The sequence below is a fragment of the Hylobates moloch genome, unplaced genomic scaffold (genome assembly GCF_009828535.3).
Source record: "Hylobates moloch isolate HMO894 unplaced genomic scaffold, HMol_V3 SCAFFOLD_4, whole genome shotgun sequence".
Lineage (NCBI taxonomy): Eukaryota > Metazoa > Chordata > Mammalia > Primates > Hylobatidae > Hylobates > Hylobates moloch.
The window spans coordinates 39,206,343-39,229,670 of record NW_026652279.1 but is presented as its reverse complement, the minus strand read 5'-3'; the positions used below and the strand labels follow the sequence as shown (position 1 = coordinate 39,229,670).

Genomic DNA, 23,328 nt, shown 5'->3' with positions numbered 1-23,328 from the left:
AGGGAGGGAAGGAGGGAAGGAAGGGAGGGAGGGAGGGAAGGAAGGGATGGAGGGAGGGAGGGAAGGAGGGAAGGAAGGGAGGGAGGGAGGGAAGGAAGGGAGGGAGGGAAGGAAGGGAGGGAGGGAAGGGAGGGAGGGAGGGAGGGAGGGAAGGAAGGGAGGGAGGGAAGGAAGGGACGGAGGGAGGGAGGGAAGGAGGGAAGGAAGGAACGGAGGGAAGGAGGGAAGGAAGGGAGGGAGCGAGGGAAGGAAGGAAGGAGGGAAGGAGGGAGGGAGGGACGGAGAGACGGAAGGAGGGAAGGAGAGACAGGGAAGGAGGGAAGGAGAGACGGAGGGAAGGAGGGAAGGAGAGACGGAGAGAGAGACAGAAAGACAGAGAAAGACAGAAAGACAGAAAAAAAGAGACAGACAGAGTATTTTCTTGCTTACATTAACAAAACAGTGAACAAAAAGAAATTTGTTTTCTGTACTTTTCTGCACAAAAGTGGCAAAGACTAGCCACTTCCTTTCTTTTTTTTTTTTTGAGATAGGTCTCACTCTGTTACCGAGGCTGGAGTGCAGTGGTGTGATATTGGCTCACTGCAGCCTCCGCCTCCTGGAGCTCAAGTGAACCCTCCCACCTCGGCCTCTCAAGCAGCTGGGACAACAGGAGTGTGCCACCAGGCCCGCTTACTTTATTTTCTGTAGAGATGGGGTTTCGCCATGTTGCCCTGGCTGGTCTTGAGCTCCTGGGCTCAAGCAATCTGCCCATCTCAGCCTCCCAAGTGCTGGAATTACAGGCATGAACCACAGCACCTGGCCTACTTTCAACACTTGAAATTTCTACAAGAAAAAACCTCTATCAGTAACTGCTTACATGGTCTAAAAAAGTACATATATAGGGCTTAAAGAATGTCAGGTTTGGAAGGGGAAGATTATGTGTCTAAGAGAAATTCTGCCTACAGTCACTAAGAAATTTTCTATTTGGTTAAGACTAAATTTCTAGAACACGCCTTTGTCACAATCCATAGATTACCACAGCCAAATGGTGAAACTCAGCCCCTTATTATGAAGGGAATTTTTGTTTTTTTTGTTTGTTTTTCTTTTTTCGTTTTTTTTTTTTTTGAGACAAAGTCTTGCTCTTGTCACCCAGGCTGGAGTGCAATGACGCGATCTCGGCTCACTGCAACCTCCGCCTCTCGGGTTCAAGCAATTCTCCTGCCTCAGCCTCCCAAGTAGCTGGGATTACAGACACGTACCACCATGCCCGGCTAATTTTTGTATTTTTAGTAGAGACGGGATTTCACAATGTTATCTAGGCTGGTCTCGAACTCCTCGTGATCCACCCACCTTGGCCTCCCAAAATGTTGGGATTACAGGCGTGAGCGACGTGCCCAGCCAAAAAATTTCTTTCACCTGTTTCTTTTTGTTTCATTTTTACCTGTTCCTGGACATCTTCAAACTCTGAGCTGAGCAACTCTATGAAGATGGGCACAGCTCCTGCCTGAATCACAATCCGGGTCTGAAGAGAATTTCCTGAAGCAATATTTGTCAGTACCCAAGCTGATTCAAACTATAAAGATAAAAATAATTTTCATTATCTTTTTAGAATGTAAAAGTTTACTTATAACAGTAACATTTTCTGTACATGAAAAAAAGATTCTGAGATCATTATTTGCACATAACCTATCAGTTGAGTATTATATTAATTTTAAAAGAAGAATATCCAGAAGAAATACCTCAACTTAGAAGAATATTCAGGGTGTCTAAAATTTCAGTTCAAGAAAGAGTAAACATGACACCATAAAAAGAATGAGAGAGTGTTACAGATGCTGATATGGAATGATCTCCCAAGATATAAATGAAAACAAAATGCAAACAGTGTACATTAATATGGCATTGTACCATATTTTCTAAAAGCATTAAAAAAGGAATATATGCATTAATTTACTTATTGCACAGATTATCTCCAGAAGGAGTTAGAGGAAACTAAATACTTGCTGCCTGCATGGAAAGGTGATGGTAACTAGGGAATAAAGATGAAAAAGACATTTTTCACTGGAAAGCCTTATGTGCCTTTTAGCCTGTACCATGTATGTTATCTAATAAAAAAGATTTAAAAACTTCTGTAGAATGGGCAAAGTAAAATGGGGAGAGAATATTAGTGTGAAACATAAAATACAGGCACAGTGAAAAAGGCAAAAGGTATCAAACGATAAGTAAGTGAAAGGAGTTAACAGCACATAATGAAAAGAAATGACAACTTCAAAGCATAAGAGCTTCCAATAAATGAGAGGGCTCCAAACCAAAATACAGAGATAGGACTTTTTGGGCATTCTTAATAGGGAGGGAAAAATGAAGGTAAACTGACTAAAGGTTGATATATAGCATTACAGCATTGGTAAACAGAAGAAATAAAGGAAATTATGGCCAACAAAAAATAGAGCATACTACTGAAATATATCTCTAACACTAACTTGACTCTTTAGTCTAATATTGAGAACTCCAATAATGAACTCTTTTCTATTTAGTTAAGAGTTCTTAATTACATTTCAAGTTGTTTCTTCCACCATTCTGTCTTCTATTTAATAAAGCACATACACAGAAAAAAAGAAAAATTCCACGGCATGTCCTTTAAATCAGAGAAAATAACAAGTCATCATCAAATGACCTGTGATGCTTCTAAGCTTCCAGATTAACTAAAAGGTAGCTGTCAGGTAGAAAACTAAATTCATTAATCTTTAGGAATAGAGGAAGACAGAGGAAAATGGGCAATCTGATCAAATCACGTTCAAAGCTATGTTAATGATAGAAAATTCATAGCAGAAGACACATAACCAATGGATGTTCCAAAGAAAACTATAAAAGTGACATACATGAGTGAGGTAAGGTGGTTTAGTAGCAGCAGGGAGGCCCAGAGTAGGAGTACTTCAGTTAAAGAGCCCGTATCTGGTCCCTTTTTGTTATAACAAAAATTCTGGGGACTTGCAGATTAAACCCCAGATATCATGAAATAAAAATTCTTCCTATATTCATCTCTATGATTAAATTACTAATGAAAGCAACACTCAGACCCTTTCAGTACGTCTGAATTAAAACTTGACATTTGTACCGTACTTTATATTTTCTTTTTTGAGACAGAGTCTCGCTCTTGTTGCCCAGGCTGGAGTGCAATGGCGTGTTCTTGGCTCACTGCAACCTCCGCCTCCCGGATTCAAGTGATTCTCCTGCCTCAGCCTCCCAAGTAGCTGGGATTACAGGCATGTGCCACCATGCCCGGCTAATTTTTGTATTTTTAGTAGAGACGAGGTTTCATCAAGTTCCTCAGGCTGGTCTTGAACTCCTGATCTCAAGTCATCCTCCCATCTAGGCCTCCCAAAGTGCTGGGATTACAGGCATGAGCCACCACACCCGGCCACTTTATACTTTCACAGTACTATTCACATACTTGCAGATGTTCCCTACAACAACCCAGAGATGTAAAGTATCTGGCTTTTCTTGTGTACAAATGAGGAAACTATCTGAAAAAAAATCCAACAATTTGACTAATGATTCGAGTAATGTCACACAGTCAAAGACAAGGACTAAGTTACAGCCTCCTAATCTAATACATTACGAAGCCCAGTCATAGCTTCCTGAAACATAATGCTGACCCAGAAATATTTCAATTGCTTGTAGTTTGGGTATCTAGTTCAAGAAATTTTAAATAACAGTATGCCAGATTATTTATACTAAAAAAGAAAAAACAAGTTCACCTAAAATGTAGTTTCTTTTGCTTACTAGGAAAATTAATTTGTAAACCAGAGTCATATGATGTAAGTATAAAAGCAAACTGTCCCACCACAAGGCAGGCTCAAAGTTCAATAAACAGTCATCAGATACTGCAAACATAAAGTCAAATAAATGAAAACTGTAAGGAAAAGTAATCTGGAAAAAAAATAAGATCAGAATACATACCATCTGTATACAAGAAAAAGATTACAGTGAGATTTGGATGCAAAAGAAATTATAATAATAACCTGTGTACACAGGGATATAGTACAGTTATTGGTGAGAAAAAAATTACTTAGAATTCTAATTGGTGCCAGCGTTCAAACTGCTATTTTGAGTTTACCACCAAAGATCTCAGGGGAAATGAGGGAGAATTCCAGACGCTACACAAGTTAATAAAATAGAGAAGCAAAACAATTCAAGTGACAATGACTAAGAAAATGAAAAGTAAATAACAGCCTCAATACAGATGGTAAAAAAAAGAAATTATTACATCTTAGCAAAAGAATAACATGCCAGTTATGCTTATCACTAAGTAGTACACAATGATGATAACCTCTCAATGCAATTCAGGAATGAAAATCAAAAACAGTTTTGCTATTATTGGGGATAGAAGTAGATGGGTAACTGTAACAAGAGGACCACTGAAAATACAACCATATTCATGCATTAATAAGGCAATAAAACACACACACAGGGTGCTGATTACTTTGCTGTTTTCACTTTGTGAAAGCTAATCAAGCTGTATTTGTGAAATTTTCTACACCCATCTATACATGTGTGATATGTATGTATGTTTATGCAGGTATCCACATATGTATGAGAGGAGGGAGTAAAAAACAGAATTTCCCTGAATATAGGCCTCTGTTAATGTTAGAAGAAGTAACTGATAAACGTATTTGTTTTTAAAAAATTAGATGTACTTTAAACTACATAACTTCCCTTTCATCATAGTCTGTACTTTAAAGCTGTATTCCACAGAGATTTGCCATCTATTTTTTTGTTTTTTCTAAATGTTTCAGACTTGGGTACTAGATTAGAATTTAACATGAAATAGTTGTGAAATGGGAAAGCCTAGAATTGATGGCAAACACATATGCATAAAGTTATGATAGAAACAGCCAAAAAAATTAATTAAAGTAAGCAACCCTGTTACAAGGAAATCATTAACCTGGAAAAAAAAAAATCTAAGAAATGGTATTGCCTGAAGTAACAAATGGTGGCCAAATAAAATCTTCACTTCTTTTTTGTTTTAAACTACTATATTCTTAATATCCAAGAATGGCATCATACAAGGAAACAAGCTATCATACAGCTGTAACTACTTATAAATTATAATTCCACTCATTATTTTTCACTGTCCTGAACTCACTAAATAAGGCTACAACTGAAATCTGCACACTGAAGGTTTGATGTTTTCTCTCTTCCCTTTCTTAGTCTCTACCTTCTGGTGCTCAGTTCCTTAAATAAGGAAAATGAGAATCCAAAGCTGAAGTACTTCTGACCTCCTATCAAGTTTCCCACTCCAGGTTGAGGTACGCCTGGTTCCCTTTCTCCATTTGGATCAGGACTCTGTTGCTGGCCACTTTGCCGGTTCCACTCTGGTTCCTAGCAAATGCCAGGCTCACCTGGAGAGCAAGTGAAAAGAAAGGCTCACATCAGAAAAATAAACCCAGATAGCAAACTCTGCAGAGAACAGTGCCTGAGTCATCTGAGCAACTTTCCAGGAAAGGCATAGAGATCAATGAAGATGGGAAAAGACACAGGAGGATGAAGGCTTACTGCAGTTTATCACATTAAGCTTTTAGAGGGGACAAGAAAGGCAGAAAAGGGGAAACTAGGCCAATGTAATTCAAATTTACAACTTTTCAAGGATTATCTGTCTAATATTTAGAAATAGAAGGCAATATATTTATTTCTAGCTATTTTTATAAACTTCTATAAGAAAGTTTGGGAATGCCACATCTCAGCATTGCAAAGGACAGTACAAAGATACTGGGCCTGGACTCAAAGAAGCAAAAAAGTAGTCTCACAGACCATGCCATAAACCAGACCAGTCTCATGACAAGGGCTCAAGTCTATCTGAGACCTAGATGTCACTGAGCTTGAAAATGCACTTAGCTAAAAGCCACTGTCTGCTTCCAAAATCCTAGATTCCACCCATGTTCACCTTCAGTACCTGGGTAGCAATGCTCAAAGCAGGCACTTTTATCTCCCTGGTTTGAGGTACCTTACTGACTTGGGAAGCCAGAAAGAACATAAAAAGACCCTTCACTAGGATTCACAGTTCTTTATCTATGGAATGAAGAAATTAAGTTTGTCCACACGATTTATTAGTGAGCTGAACCATCAAATTTCCTCTTGGCACCACATAGCATGACTCTCCTTCTGGAAGAGAAATGACAAAAGCCCTATTCCAAAGGTGCACTATTCAAGTTCTAGTAAGCAGGTAAGAGTATAAGGGATAGCTTACATCTGTGTGCTCTCCAAGAAGGCAGAGGAAGGAGTAACCTCCAAGCTTCCCAGAGCATGTCTAATTATTTGAAAACACGGCAGATCATCAAGTCTCCTGGCTTTAAGGTCTCTCTCGATATACTTGCTCCCTTGCTTCTGAGGTGGTCAAAGGTCCCCACTAGTCACAGTGGAGAGAGAACACCATGGTGTCCTTAAATGTGCACATAAAAAAGCTAGAAATGGCCCTTAGATAACAAACAGTCGGTTATTTCTCAGAGTTAGGACAGCTAAGACTATCCTCATAAAATCATGAGGTTATCACTTCCAGAGGAATCATTTTGCAATATTTCAGCCTAATTATTACTTTGCACAAAGTTGGAATCTGGGAGTTTACGTAGAAGCAAATTAAGAGATTTCTGAAGGCTTTCATCTTCAGATGTGTTAAAATACAAGTTCCACGATTACAGAGTAATGAATAAAAAAAAGATGTAGAACGTCTTTGCCAGAAGAGGGCACTGTTGGAGAATGTACTTGTACTTTATAAGGAGTACAAGGGAATGCAGAGATGGGGAAAGATCCATTTCTCCGACTTTTTTCATTTTAGATCTGAAAGGTTATATACCATCTATCTTTAATGCATAAAAGAACTACCACCTAATAAAAACTGCCAGATCAAGGAGTAAATTCAGTATCTCTCATCTACTCTCATTCCCAGAGACAGGAAAGAAACACCTTTTTCAGCATGAACAAAATAATTTTCCCTACCTCCCTCTTCCTACAAAGCATTTCAAATGATAAACTGCAGTAAGGTTCCTCATTTGGTCCCTCTGGTTCCTCGGCAGGTTGCTTAGGGGATCAGGCTCTGTTCTCTGCAGTGTTGGTTGTCTGGATTTCCTTTTATCCCGAGAAAAGTCTCTCTCTTCCCTTGCTCTCAGGGTGAATGTGATTATTTTTCAGGCGTCTGATGATCCTGGCCTTAGATGGGGACCAGAATTACAATCCAGGAGGCAGCTAGCAAAACAGAACCTTAATTCAAATGAGCATGGGAACTGGTAAGTTTCAAACTGGAGAAGAAAAACTGATGGGACATTGAAGTACTCTACCTTTTCTGGATTTCTTGTTTTTCCTCTGGAAGGAACTCATCACCGCAACAAAGAGTGTAAAACAAAGAGAAAGAAGGGATAGGAGGAAAGGAGAGAAAACATCAAGGCAAATCATCAAGTTGTATGAATAATCTATAATGGTGTGGACAGTAAAGAACCTGGGGACAGGAGCTATCACTTAACAAAAATGCCCCAGTGTCTACATGGCTCCAGCCTTAAAGAACAGCACACAAGGGATGGGAGATATCTTTATGATTAACTAGTTTTTGGCAAATATTTATTTAGAAAGATAATCCTATTTTGTGTTCAACTTGGTACCTAACCAATTTTTATAGTTGCATAGTCTCAGGGCCCAAGGCTTTGAGATTAGATCCTACAGATGAGAATTTAGGGATCACATGTATTTGTTACTAATAAAGGCACTAACTCAGTTGGTTACTCCAGGGAAGTTTACTAAAAAATCATCAGTTTATTAAAAACCCAACTTTATCCAGGTGGAAAAAAAATAGTAGTTTAGAATTTCTAGATAACTTCCAGGATAAGAGTCAGCTGACTGTTGGTTTCTTTTCTTATGAAAATTACTGAATCCTTAGCTGGGAGCGGTGGCTCATGCCTGTAATCCCAGCACTTTGGGAGGCCAAGCAAGTGGATCACTTGAGGTCAGGAGTTCGAGACCAGCCTGGCCAACATGGCAAAACCTCATCTCTACTAAAAATACAAAAATTAGCCGGACGTGGTGGCGGCTGCCTGTAATCCCAGCTTCATGGGAGGCTGAGGCAGGAGAATCGCTTGAATCTGGGAGATGGAATTTGCAGTGAGCTGATATCTTGCCACTGCACTCCAGCATGGGCGACAGAGCAAGACTCTGTCTCAAGAAAAAGAAGAAAAAAAAAAAAAGAAAATTCTGAGTCCAGAGATTACAAAATTTCCTCTTGGAATCCCTTATATAGTACAGTACTGAAAGCCTAAATTGACACAGCAATAAGTACACAGATTCCTGACAAGGTTATCTCCTTATCGGCTTTTTGTGGGGTGGAGGAAGAATTAATTAGGAACAGATTCGGGAATTAATAAGACTCTGATCTAGCCCATGTTACATCATCCTGAGAAAGCCACCAAGTATCATCTAAAACTTCCTCAAAACCAAATTTTATGTAGCCCACACGTTAAGTTCCTAGCTGTAATGGCTCCTCTGCTGTAAACATTTCCCTATTAGAGAAGTATTATCCACAATCATAAAACATTTTAAATGATTAAAAATGATAAGAATAATAAGAGTATAACGAAGGCCTACATGTTAACAAAGCTATGAAAGCAGCTTGCAATGTAGTTGTCAGGAATATCATTATAAACAAACTTAATTCTTCATACAGATAAAAATTAGTAACAAATTTGTGTACAAAATAAAAATTTTCAAAAGGAATTAAGTTATGAGGCAATAAATAAAAATTATTCGCACCTGCAGTGTACAATTCTCTTTTCGTTTGAGGAACTCCACAAACCTGGCCACTACTCCTGGTGTGCTGATAACTTCATCAATAGGAGGGTTAGGTTCTGTTTCCCCATAAAATAAAAGAAAAAAAAATCCTTTGATTTCAATGCAAGAACTTGACAACTCAAAACTTCTTAACATCCCTCCCTCCATTTACCATCTCTCATGTTGGAAATCTACCCAAAACAAATGAAATGTCAAATTGGGTTTATCACTTTGAGGATAGGGTAGTCTGAAATGTTTCACAATGAAGACAAGTCTCAATATGAGAATAAAGGATGGGAAGAATTCTTAAAAATTAAATTACTGCCTCTACTTTTTAGAAAACCTAGAAAGCAGGAGGCAAAAAACCCCTCAAAAGACCATTGTTCAGTGTTCTGGTATACTTCCTTCTAGCCTGTTTCCTGTACATGGGTTTTAAGTCTAACTGCTCTTGTCTGTTGTAAATCGTCTTAAGGAACTGCACTACAAGATTCTCAGTAGGCCTGCAGAATTTAATTTTGTAACTGTAGGAGCTAGCAAGAATTCACTAAGATTGACTTGCCAACTTAATCTCACTTTCATTCATGATAATACAGTATCCTATAAATGATGTCACTCAATAAAAACTTGTAAGGCAAATAGGAAGGAAATGTCATAGACAATGAGATTAATAACTTCAGCCAGAGACTGACAAAGTTACTGACAATATGCATGTGGCAATGCCAGAAAAATGGCAACTAGATCACAATACTACTAGGGAGATTCTTACCCAAGTCAATGGCCTTACTGAAAGAGGTGACTAATAGTTCAATGTTCATTTGGAGAGGACTCTAATGACATGTCATTTACCTGTTTCAACATTTCTATTAACCACTCAGGTAAACACAAAAAAACAAATTTGATGATTACAATAAACTAGTTAATATGCTGAGTTAGAGAAATAACACAGAAAAAGAACAACAATAAGTCAGAATAGGCAACAACAACAACAACAAAAAAAACAGAAATAAAGCAAAGTTCAGCATCTAAATTTTTCAAACGGCAATTTTTAAAAATCTACATGACTGGCCAGGCGCGGTGGCTCACGCTCGTAAACCCAGCACTTTGGGAGGCCGAGGCGGGCAGATCACGAGGTCAGGAGATCGAGACCACGGTGAAACCCCATCTCTACTAAAAATACAAAAAAAATTAGCCGGGCGTGGTGGCGGGCGCCTGTAGTCCCAGTTACTCAGAGAGGCTGAGGCAGGAGAATGGCGTGAACCCGGGAGGTGGAGCTTGCAGTGAGCCGAGATTGCGCCACTGCACTCCAGCCTGGGCGACAGAGCGAGACTCCATCTCAAAAAAAAAAAAAATCTACATGACTTCACAAACAAAACCTAACAACAGTTCGTGAACAAAAGCACTAGGGAGTTTAGTTTGCTGAAAATTCAATAAAATATTACTATGCCATGACTATCAGAATAACTAGTTACCTTGGACTACATTATCAAAATAGACACTCAGGGCAAAGAAGGTAACCTCTCACCATACCCTACATTAATAACAACACATCTGAAATATTGGATTCTAGTTATCACATTTTTAAGAGGTATGCTGGCAAACTAGAATACATGCAGGAAGGTAATAGAATGATGAAAGCCCTTAAAAAAAAAAAAAAAAAAAAAGCACATTACAGAGGAAAACCATTAAGCTTAGCATGTTGAAAGAGATAAGACTTTTTTTAAAGGGGTGAGGAAGTATACATTTCCTTCAAATATTTTTAATAAGCGGTCTGCAAAAGACAATTTTTTTTGTCATAGTGGTAGTTTTTTATTCCACTTAACCTCAAGGAATATATTAATTTTTTTTTAATCACTAATGACTCTAAACCATAACTTAATAATGAGGGGTGTAAGTATTTACTATCAACATTATAATCGGGTTCAGAATTCTTTTTACTTGCCCAGGTTGATAACAAGTATCAGATTCCATTCTACACTAATTATATCAAAAAAAGTAATTACTGGCTGGGCGCAGTGGCTCAAGCCTGTAATCCCAGCATTTTGGGAGGCAGAGGCAGACGGATCACGATGTCAGGAGATCGAAATCATCCTGGCCAACATGGTGAAACCCTATCTCTACTAAAAATACAAAAAACGCCGGGCGCGGTGGCTCACACCAGTAATCCCAGCACTTTGGGAGGCCGAGGTGGGCGGATCACAAGGTCAGGAAATCGAGACCATCCTGGCTAACACAGTGAAACACCATCTCTACTAAAAATACAAAAAAATAGCTGGGCGCGGTGGCAGGCGCCTGTAGTCCCAGCTACTCCGGAGGCTGAGGCAAGAGAACAGCGTGAACCCGGGAGGTGGAGCTTGCAGTGAGCCGAGATAGCACCACTGCACTCCAGCCTGGGCAACAGAGCGAGGTTCCATCTCAAAAAAAAAAAAAATTAGCTGGGCGTGGTGGCGTGTAACTGTAATCCCAGCTACTCGGGAGGCTGAGGCAGGAAAATTGCTTGAACCAGGGAGTCGGAGGTTGCAGTGAGCCGAGATCACGCCCAGCCTGCACTCCAGACTGGCAACAGAGCCGTCTTAAAAAAAAAAAAAAGGTAATCACCCTGCCCACCAGTAAATCCATTCCTAACTTTCAGTGGTAAATTGCTAACATTAAAATCAACAATCATAGCTCTTTCAAGGAATATTTTTAAAGTTACTCTATAAAAAAAGTCAGTCTCTCAATTTGAATTAACATGAGATACTGACTACTATTCACTATAAGGTCTTTTATAAAATAACCCCAAAATGAAAATAATTCTGCTTTCTGATCCTGGTAAGATACCACAAATAAATAGGAAACTTAAAATTTAGGCATGGTTCACAATTACATATATGTCTACATTTTTATTCTTTTATTGATAAATATACTCCAAAACAAATTATCTGTGGTATGAAAAACAGACTATGGGAAAGTAATTTTGTAGAGAGAGGAAAAAATATACTGAACATATTCATTGCTCACCTTTTGAAAGCAGTTTCCTGAATTTCTGTGTTGCTGAAAGCTGTTGCTCTGGGCTTTTGGAAAATATCATTTCAATCATGTCAGAAGTGATGACACCACCCTGGGATCACAAACAAAAAGAACATATAATAAATTATCAACCTTAATTCAAAGGAAACAAAGATAACAGATATCATGGCCAAGTTATTAAGTTAATCAATCATACTTCCCCAGAAGTTACATAAAGGTAGGACAATCTTTACATATAGAAATGTGTAAGATGATTAATAATATAATGAAGCCAAATTCTTTGTCTATCATTAAAAAGCTCACAGTAGAAAGTAATCTTACTAGTAAATAATAAGACAAGGAGCTTATTGCTCTTCCCCTCCTTGCTCATCACATAGCTGGCTATTCTTTGTTATCAAAATTAAATGTTAAGTTTTAAAAGATGGCTTTTCAAGACCTCCAAGCCTAAAGTAGCCACTCTATTTCTACCACAGCACCGTATTTCAATCGTATGCCCAGCCCTTATTACACTCCCAGATATTTTTCTGTGTTCCTCCAGTATACTGTAACTTCCTTGTAAGCCCAAGACCCTGTCTGTCTTACTCTATCACTAAGGGCTGGTGTACTGTAAATGCTCTGCAATATTTATTGAATGAGTACATAGAGTGGTCCTGTATAAATCTAGCCACTGCCAAATTAAACAGCTGACTCTTAAACTTATTTAAAATTTCTTTCTTGTTTTATTAAAACTTTCCAGTTTCCTACTACCTTCTTGCTTTATTAGAATGTTTCCATTTCCCACCCTAACTCATCCCCAGTATTAGCAGTTAATTTTCTTCTCAGGGTCATTTGTCACAAAGAAACAAAGTTCTAATTTCATGAAGGGTAGCAGTCAACAAGATGAATTGTGAAGAAAGCTGTACTAAGCTGTAAATGCTGGATGACTGGTAAGCAATACCTAAGAATCCTCATAGGGGAATATATGACGCATTCTACTCAAGAATCAGAAAAGTAACTATTTTCAACGTTGCAAGACTGATTGCTAAATAAAGGTTTCTATATGATTTGTTATGAATATGTTTGCATAAACACATTCATATATATATACACATTAAGCAAATATCTTTTCTTCTCTCTCTTATCCTCTTATAGCAAGCTGTACTGACTTTACATCACACTATTTAAGTACTGTTAACTTTACATTACAATATTTAAGTCACAGGCTATCAAGGACAAGAGTGAATATCACCCAAAGATTTTGCATCCTCTTCTGCAGAAGAAGTTAGTACAGATGTGCCTCAACTTACAATGAATGGGGTTATGCCCCACTAAACCCATCATAAATTGAAAATATCGTAAGTAAAAAATACACTTAATACACCTAACCTACCAAACTTCATTGCCTAGCCTAGCCTGCCTTAAACATGCTCAGAACACGTATATTAGCCTACAGCTAACAAATGATCTAACACAAAGCCTATTTTATAATAAAGTGTTGACTATCTCATGTAATTTACTTAATACTGTACTGAAAATGAGAAACAGAGTGACTGTATGGGTATTCAAAATACAGTTCCTACTGATTGCATATTGCTTTCACACCACTGTAAAGTTGAAAAATCCTGACTTGAACCTCCTAAGTCAAGAACCATCCATACATTTTTAGTTGCACAAAAGAAAGCTGTAATCTGGCCGGGTGCGGTGGCTCATGCCTGTAATCCCAACACTTTGGGAAGCCAAGGCGGGTGGATCACGAGGTCAGGAGTTCGAGACCAACCTGGCCAATATGGTGAAACCCCGTCTCTACTAAAAATACAAAAAATTAGCTGGGGGTGGTGGCGCACGCCTGTAGTCCAAGTTGGCCTCATCCAATCAGTTGAAACCCTTAAGAGCAAAGACTAAGTTTTCTGAAGAAAAAGAGATTCAATGACAACAACTCTTAACCTGAATTTATAGTGGGCCAGTGTGCCCTACAGATTTCACACTTGCCAGCTCCCAAAGACATGAGCCACTTTCTTAAACTAAATTTCTTTCTCTCATTGGTTCTGTTTCTCTGGAGAACCCTAATACAATCCATAAAACACTTTATCTTCACTTAACAATCTCTTTTTAAAAAAATTGGAAAGACTGGCTTTCTGAAGGGCCTAGAAACTTTCATCACAAAATGACGGCATTGGCTATGTCTGTATGAATTCCAAAGCAAATAACACTACCCTCCCAACTCTCAAAGAAAGCTGGTTCATGTAAACTGGAGATCTATGAAATGAAATAAAAATAAAAACTACAAAATACTATGAAAAGTATGCCACCATTTACCAAAAAAAAAAAGGTGGGGGAGAGGAGAACATTTTAATATACAAAAGTTCTCAGAAAGAATAAATAAGAATTTAGTAATACTAGTTGCCAATGGAGAAAAATACTAGGTGGCTAAGCGGAAGAAAGATTTTTCTTTGTTTTAATTGTACTTTTTTTGTTACTAAAAACAACAGTACCTTTTAGGAGATAATTTTCTTTTTAAAAAAACTGTGTGTGTGTATACACAAACATACATTTATATGTACACATATATAACCTAATTTTAAAATTACATAATTACAATACTCTAGAAATCTAGATAGGTCTAATCCATACAAATAAAGCATGACTTTTATCTCTTCATGTTAACTTCAAAAAAGTAACAAAATGGTTTACAACAGAAAAATCCAACAGTTCTGATGTGGAATCAAGTTTTTAAATCACACAAACAGGTCAATTTTGTAAATGAATAAAAAATCATTATTTTCTTTAAAGTATCTCTTATGGCTGGGTGTAATGGCTCAAGCCTGTAATTCTAGCACTTTGGGAGGCCAAGGCAAAAGGATCACTTGAAGCCAGGAGTTCACCTGGGCAACATAGTGAGATCCCGTCTCCACAAAAAATTTAAAAATTTGCCAGTCATGGTGGCACATGCCTGTAGTCCCAGCTATTTGGGAGGCTAAGGCAGGAGGATCACTTAAGCCCAGGAGTTCGAGGTTGCCGTGACCTATGATTGCGCCACTGCACTCCAACCTGGGCAACACAGCGAGACACTGTCTCTAAAAAATAAATAAATAAATAAATAAATAAGGTATCTATTATTATTCAACTTTTAAAGAATAATTTTATCTTATAATTAGCTTTATAAGTTTTTATAGTAGAATTAATCTTTATAATTTAACTGCACTTTAATCCAAAATATAATAAACATTTAATGAACCATGAGATTAAGCATATTCTTTTTAAAAATGAAATGCCAAGTACTTTTTGTGGCCATCTAACCTTTTTTTTTTTTTTTTTTTTTTTTTTTAAGGGGGGTTCCCTTTGTGTCCCCCGGGCTGGAGTGCGGTGGCGCAATCTGGGCTCACTGCAAGCTCCGCCTCCCGGGTTCACGCCATTCTCCTGCCTCAGCCTCTCCGAGTAGCTGGGACTACAGGCGCCCGCCACCACGCCCAGCTAATTTTTTGTATTTTTTAATAGAGACAGGGTTTCACCATGGTCTCGATCTCCTGACCTCGTGATCCGCCCGCCTCAGCCTCCCAAAGTGCTGGGATTATTACAAGCGTGAGCCACTGCGCCCGGCCCCTTTTTTTAAAACTCAAAAGGAAATCTACATCTCATATCTTCATCACAAAAACACTGAAAAGAGTTCATTATCTTACTGGTGCCATCTCCATGTTATTAATCTGGGCCTCATGAAAGCCTCCATCTGACATAACTTCTTCTTCTGTTTCTTCTTCTGCTGTAGCAACATTTCTCCGCTTGAATAACTGAAATATAAAAGATTGGTAGTAATGTAAATGTAAATTCTAACACAAGGGAGTTCAACATTCAAATACTAGGCACCCCATTCAAAGTGGAGTCTTTGAAAATCATTTTTAAAATTCTAAAGCTGTCAGCTTTTACTGACGAGTAACCATTTCAGATTTCTCCACAGTCTTATAATCAAATATAATTAACTATTACAACATGCTATAAACAACACTTGATAAGGTAAAACTTACTAAGAGAGGTCTGACACCGCAAGATATTTAAAAAAAAAAAGGTTGGAAAAGGAGCTGGGTCATGTTTGGCCATTTTCCTCATCCCTTTATATAAAGTACACATCAGGACAGTCCTAACAACGTGCCAGGGAAAATGAAAATAAAAACTATGTTCAAATGACTTAATACTTCCCTCCTAATCTCCAAAGATGGTGGACTGTGGCTTCTGACCTTCCCCACCTATCCAGCAACCAGTGGCAACAAATGATGACTGCTTAAGCACTACTTTTAAAGCAGCTCTGTTAATTTGTATAGGCAAAGGAGACTAGTTCTCTCCAAAGTCAGCCAACTAGGGTGATTACCATTACATCCTTATGAGTCCTGGGCAGCACATTTATTCATCAAGCCATGATGAAGTAACAGTAACTTACCCTCTCTCACCCTAAACAACTAAAAACAGACAAAATACATAAAATAATGTTTCAGCCATTGGACAACAAAAACCACAGAGCAGTGATATCTCAGAAAGAAAAACCCAAGATAAGCCCCATTACTGCCTCAGATTACTATGCAGACAGTTCCAGGCTGCAGTGCAGGGAAGGTAAACTCAACTAGAGTTTAGATGCTCCTTGAATTTGAGAAAACACAGTTCAGAGCTGAGAAGGCCAAGAGACCTAAAATTCGTAACGCAGAGTACAACACAAAAAGAACACCCAAGATCTACAGGAGGTTCCCTCTGAGATTTAACTTAATACTAATCAGCACATAATCCTATTCTTCCAGAAGATAGAAGCAGAGATAGTACTTCTCAACTCATTCTAGGAGATCAGCATTACTCTAATACCAAAACCACCTACCGAAGGCCTATTTAACAGTAGTTTCTTTTACCCAGTACATGTCCAGCTATCAAGAAAAAATTACAAGGCATACTAAAAGATAAAAAACACATTTTGAAGTGACAGAGCAAGTATCAGAACCAGATTCAGCCACGGCAGTGATGTTGAGATTATCGGACCAAGAATTTAAAACTATGATTAATATGTTAAGGGCTTTAAATGGATAAAGTGGACAGCATACAAGAACAGACAGTCAATGTAAGGAAAGAGATGGAAATTCTAAAAAAGAACTAAAAAGAAATGCAAGAGATCAACAACAACAGAAATGAAGAATGCCTTTGATCGACTTTTTAGTAAACAAGACACAGCTAAGGAAATAATCTCTGAGCTTAAGGAAATCTCATTCAAAATCTTTAAAACTGAAAAGAAAACAGAAGGACTGACAAAAATAGAACAGAGTATCTATGAACTGAAACAACTACAAATGGTATAATAAACACGGAATGCAAATATCAGGAGGAGAGGAAAGAACAAAAGAAATATTTGACACAATAATGACTGAGAATTTCCCCCAAATTAGAATCAGACACCAAACTGTGGCAGGCCATGTCTCATTAATGCAGGGCTCCATAACAACTGTTTCAGTACTGAGTGGTTAAGTTAAACATTAAAAGCTAAAAAAAGCCAGTGCCCTTATACAAACGCTGGAATGTAACAAAAGCTCACCAAGAGTTTTGCCTAGGCCTTTCCTGGGCCTTAAAGCATAACAAAGAAATTCCCCAGGCCTCCACAAACAAGTGTACTGGATGTCTGAAAGAACTCCCCAAACCTCCATGAGCAGGAGACAAGATAAGGGTAATCACCCCAGCACCTGGATTAAGTAAATTTACTGAGACTCCAGAGGAAGGTCTTCAAGGCTCAGACCTTAGTTACAGATTAAAAGAAGTTTAATCACTTATGTCTTTAGATGAATACACACTTACACGTAGACATATAGCTTAAAAGGTATATAATATCTGGAAAACTTTGTAATTTCGAGTTGGTCTGGCAATAATTTCTAGGCCTTCTCCCTGTAACCGGTTACAAAAATTAAAAACTCTCTTCTTCCCCAGTTCATCTGCATCTCGTTATTGGGCCACGAAAAATAGCAGTCCAACCCTCAGTTTGGTCTGGGAACAAAACCACAGGAAACCCAGAGAACATCAAGCTGGACAAAAGCCAAAAAAATCCCACTACACCTAGGGATATCATTTTCAAACAACAGAAAATCAGAAATAAAGGAAAAACAATCCTAAAAGACAAGGGGAAAAACACTGTACTCACACATGAATAAAGATAAGAATGATAACCACACATGCCAGAAGAAAGTGAAGTGAAATATTTGAAGTGTTGAGAGAGAAAACCACCAACCTAGAAACTCTGAACCTTGCAAAATCATCCTTCAAAAGTGAAGAGACAAAGATTTTTTTCAGAATACTAAGCAAATTTATTGTCAGTAGACCTGCTTTGCAAGAAATGTTAAACGAAATTATTTAGCAAAAAGGAAAATGATACAGGTCAGAAACTTGGATCTACATAAAGGAAGAACATCAAAGAATGAATAAGCGAATGTAAAATGAAAACATCTTAAAAATTGATTTAGCAGGTAAAATTTTGTTTAAAATAGCAACAATGCATTTGATTATGTATGCTAATGTGTATATACATAAAATTACATACATTTCTGTATAAGTTAAATGAGTAGGCCGGGCACAGTGGCTCACGCCTGTAATCCCAGCACTTTGGGAGGCCGAGGCGGGCGGATCACAAGGTCAGGAGATCGAGACTATCTTGGCTAACACAGCGAAACCCCATCTCTACTAAAAATACAAAAAATTAGCCGGGCGTGGTGGCGGGCGCCTGTAGTCCCAGCTACCCAGGAGGCTGAGGCAGGAAAATAGCGTGAACCCGGCGGGTGGAGTTTGCAGTGAGCCAACATCACACCACTGCACTCCAGCCTGGGAGACAGAGCAAGACTCCGTCTCAAAAAAATAAAAAATAAAAATAAAAATAAAAAAGTTAAATGAGTAACAGCAATGATACAAGGAATGGAAGGAAGAAACAGGATTATCTCATAGTAAGATACACTACCTGTGAAGAGGTATAGTGTTATTTTAAAGCAGATTTGAGGTAGTTGTAAATATACATTTATAATCTAGGACATTCTAGGACAACCACTAAGCAAAGTAAAAAAGTACAATTGATATGCTAAGAAAGAAGAGAAAATGGAAATCATATAAAATGCTCAATTAAAACCACAAAGGCAGAAAAAGAGTGAAAGACAAAACTAGAAACAAAAAACAAGGGTAACAAATAGAAATCAGTAACAAATATGGTAAATATCAATCCAACTATCTTTGCAATCCCTTTGATTGTCAACAGTCTAAGTGCACCAATTAAAAGAGATTGTCAGATACATCTTGGAGTCATCCTATTCAGGGGTGAGGGAACTGCAGTACTATTTATACATCATCTTCCATCACTGGTTCAAGGTTGTTGGGGAATGTTAATTTCCTAGTACCTGCAACCTGTCACACAGATGCAAAATTGGAATTCAGTGGCCACAGAAGTCCTCAGGTAAAGAAATGCAGGTTCTGACGTAGAAGCTGGGCCTGCACACAATGCAGGGGTGAGAGTAAGGGCAGGAAATGGAAGAGGTCAGCTATAAAATACCTTTATATTTGTTAACATAATCACTCTACACCTTTACATTTAGTCCTGCAATTTTGAAAGTACGCAGTATGTCCCAAAATGCAAACTGTTTTGCTTATACAATGTTTTCCTTCACTGATTTTAATTGACTGAAATATTCAGTTCAATATTCTAAATAAATCAGCATTTTGGCAAAAAATAAAGACTAAAAGAGATTGTCAAAGTGGATCACAAAAACAAGAACCAACTGGATGTGGTTTACAAGAAACCCACTTTAAATAAAAACACAAGATTAAAAGTAAATAGATGGAGAAATATATATCATATTAACACCAATTAAAAGAAAGCAGAGTTGGCCAGGCATGGTGGCTCATGCCTGTAATCCCAGCACTTTAGGAGGCCAAGGCAGGCAGATCACACGAGGCCAAGAGTTCAAGACAAGCCTGGCCAACATAGCAAAACCCCATCTCTACTAAAAATACAAAAATTAGCCAGGCGTGGTGGTACATGTCTTGGGAGACAGAGATTGCAGTGAGCCGAGATCGCGCCCCTGCACTCCAGCCTGGGCCACAGAGCCAGACTCTGTCTCAAAAAAAGAAAGCGGAGTTATCTGTAATAATTTCAGACACAGCAGATAAGGCAAGTTAAGTTATCAAGGAAAACTTTTATCAAGGATAAAAAGACATAACAATGCTTAGTATGTATAAGCCTAACAACAAAGTGTCTGTGTAGGCAAAAACTGACAGAATTGCAAGGAGAAATAAATGAATTCACTATTACAGTTGGACACTTCAACACCTCTCTATCAGAAACGGACAGATCAAGCAGGGAGAAAACCAGTAAGGACATAATTGAACTCAACATTAATCAACTGGATATAATGAACATCCAGATTATGTCACAGAAGAAATAACAGAATACACATTTTTACACTCACAGGATATTCATCAAGATAGACCACATTCTGGGCCATAAAACAAAGCTCAACACATTCAAAAGAACAAGTTATAAAATGTCTCCTCTCAGGCCACAATAAAATTAAATTACAAATCAATAACAGAAACATAATCGAAAAAAAACTCCAAGTACTTGGAGATTTAACAACACACTTCTAATAACACATAGGTCAAAAAAGGGATCTCAAGAGAAATTTTAAAATATTTTGAGCTAAATGAAAATAAAGACACAACTTATCAAAATCTATGGGATGACGTGAAAGCAGTGCTTAGAGGGAAATTCATAGCATTGAATGCATTTACCAGAAAAGACAAAAGATCTAAAATCACCTAATCAATCACCTTAAAAAAACAGAAAAAGAAGCAGCGAATTAAATCCAAAGTTAGCAGAAGAATAAAAATAAGAGCAGATATCAATGTAACTGAAAACAGGAAATCAACAGAGAAAAATCAATGAAAAAACCAAAAGCTTGTTCTTTGAAAGGACCAATTAAATCATAAACCTCTAGCCAAGCAGACTAACAAAAAGACAGAGGACACAAACTCCTAATATCAGAAATCAATGAAAATCACTACAAATCTCATGAACATTAAAGGGACAATAAAACAATACTGGCCAGGCACAGTATAATGGCTCACACCTGTAATCCCAGCACTTTGGGAGGCTGAGGCAGGCAGGTCACTTGAGGTCAGGAGTTCAAGACCAGCATGGCCAACACGGCAAAACCCCGTTTCCACTAAAAATATGAAAATCAGCCAGTTGTGGTGGTGGGCGCCTGTAATCCCAGCAACTCAGGAGGCTGAGGCACCAGAATCACCTGGACCCGGGAGGCAGAGGTTGCAGTGAGCCAGGATTGCACCACTACACTTCAGCCTGGGTAACAGCGAGACTGTCTCAAAAAAATAAAAATAAAAAAAGAATACTATGAACAATTCTATTGCCACAAATTTGATCACCTAGATAAAATGAACCACTTCCCCGAAAGCCACAAACTACCAAAACTCACACAAGAAACAATCTGAATAGGCCTGTATTAAAGAAACTGAACCAATCAACCTTCCAAAACAGAAAACACCAGGACCAGATGGGTTCACTGGTGAATTTTATAAAACATTTAGGGAAGAAATTACACCCATTCTGTATCATCTCCTACACAAGACAGAGGCAGAAGGAATAATTCCTAACTCATTCGGTAGAGGCCAACATCAGAGTATTCCAAAACTTGACAGAGACATTATAAGAAAACTACAGACCAACATTTTTTATGAACACAGGTGCAAAATCTTCAACAAAACATTAGCAAAACAAACCCAACAATGTATAAAACGAATCATATACCATGATCAAGTGGGATTTATCCCAGGTGTAAATTACTGGTCCAACATTTGAAAATCATTAATAAAATCCATCACATCAACAGACTAAGGAAGAAAAATCACACAACCGTATCAATAGATGCAGAAGAAGCATATGAAAAACAATCCAACACCCATTCATGATTTTAAAAATTCTCATTCCTCAACTTGACAAGGAATATCCAGAAAAAACCTACAGCTAACATCATACTTAAATGGTATGAAACGAGAAGCTTCTCTGCTAAGATCAGGAGCAAGACAAGGAGATTTCCTCTCACCACTCCTTTACAACATTGTATTGCAAGTCCTAATGAAGGCAGTAAGACAAGAAAAGGCAAAAAGGCATGCTGATGGGAACAGAAGATATAAAACCATCTTTTTTTCTCTGATGACATAGTCTTCCACATGGAGAATTCAAAAGAATCAGTGAAAAAACCTCTGGAACTAATAAGCAATTATAACAAGGTTGCATGATAGAAGGTTAATATACAAAATTCAACTGCTTTTCTATACACCAGCAATGAATAAGGGGAATTTGAAATTTAAAAGTGTCATTTACATTACACTCCCCAAAAAAAACAGAATACTTAGGTATGAATCTAACAAAACATATATGAGATTTCTATGAGGAAAACTACAAAACTCTGATGAAACAAATCAAAGACCTAAATAACTAGAGAAGTATTATTCCTATCTATATAGGAAGACTCAACATTGGCAAGATGTCAGTGCTACCCAACTAGACCTATAGATTCAACGCAATTACAATCCCAGAAAGTTATTTTCTATCACCGAGATGATTCTAAAATGTATATGGAAAAGAAAAAGATCCAAAATAGCCAACAAAATATTGAAGGAAAAGGAGAAAGTTAGAGGAATGACTCTACCCAACTTCAAGATTTATTGTAAGCAAGACAGTGTGGTATTGGCAAAAGACTAGACAAACAGATCAGTGAAACAGAATAGAGCCCAGAAATAGACCTCATAAATCTAGTACAATGATTTCTTCAACAAAGAAACAGATAAAATACAATGGTGCAAAGGTAGTCTTTTCAATAAACAGTGCTGGAGTTCAACGAAATACTAACAAAATTCAACAGCACATTAAAAAGATCATTCAATATGAACATGTAGGATTTACCTCAGGGATACAAGGATGGTTCAACATACGCAAATCTATGAATGTGAATCACATTAACAGAATGAAGGACAAAAATCTATGATCGTCTCAATAGATGCAGAAAAAGCATGAGACAAATTTCAACATCCTTTCATAAAAACTCTCAACAAACTAGGTATAGAAAGAATTTACCTCCACACAATAAAGGCCATATATGACAAACCAACAGTTAGCATCATACTAAACATTGAAAAGTTGAAAGCTTTTCTTCTAAGATCAGAAACAAGACAAGGATGCCCACTCTTGCCATCTTCACTCAACATGGTGTTGGAAGTCCCAGTCAGAGCAATTAGGCAAGAGAAAGAAAAGGCATCTAAACTAAAAAGGAAGAAATGAAATTGTCCCTGATTGCTGAAGACATGATCTTACATGGAAAGAACTCTAAAGACTCCGCCAATAAACTGTTAGAAATAATACATGGATTCAGGAAAGTTGTAGGATATAAAATCAATAAATAAAAATGTGTAGCATTTCCATACACTAACAACAAACTATCTGAAAAAGAAATTAAGAAAACAATCCCATTTACAATGGCTACAAAA

General features: G+C 37.7%; 1 protein-coding gene across 3 annotated transcripts in view; it reads right to left on the bottom strand.

Annotated features, from left to right (window-relative positions):
- Positions 1 to 23,328, bottom strand: part of KPNA1 (karyopherin subunit alpha 1) — a 92,897-nt gene that overhangs the window by 28,869 nt on the left and 40,700 nt on the right. For all 3 annotated transcript variants that reach the window (XM_032150019.2, XM_032150020.2, XM_058437428.1), the window contains exons 3-6: positions 15,447 to 15,554; positions 11,782 to 11,881; positions 8,767 to 8,861; positions 1,421 to 1,552 (exon numbers count right to left, since the gene is read on the bottom strand). In XM_032150019.2, the coding sequence (XP_032005910.1) occupies positions 1,421 to 1,552; positions 8,767 to 8,861; positions 11,782 to 11,881; positions 15,447 to 15,554 (435 nt within the window). The remainder of the gene's footprint in view (positions 1 to 1,420; positions 1,553 to 8,766; positions 8,862 to 11,781; positions 11,882 to 15,446; positions 15,555 to 23,328) is intronic.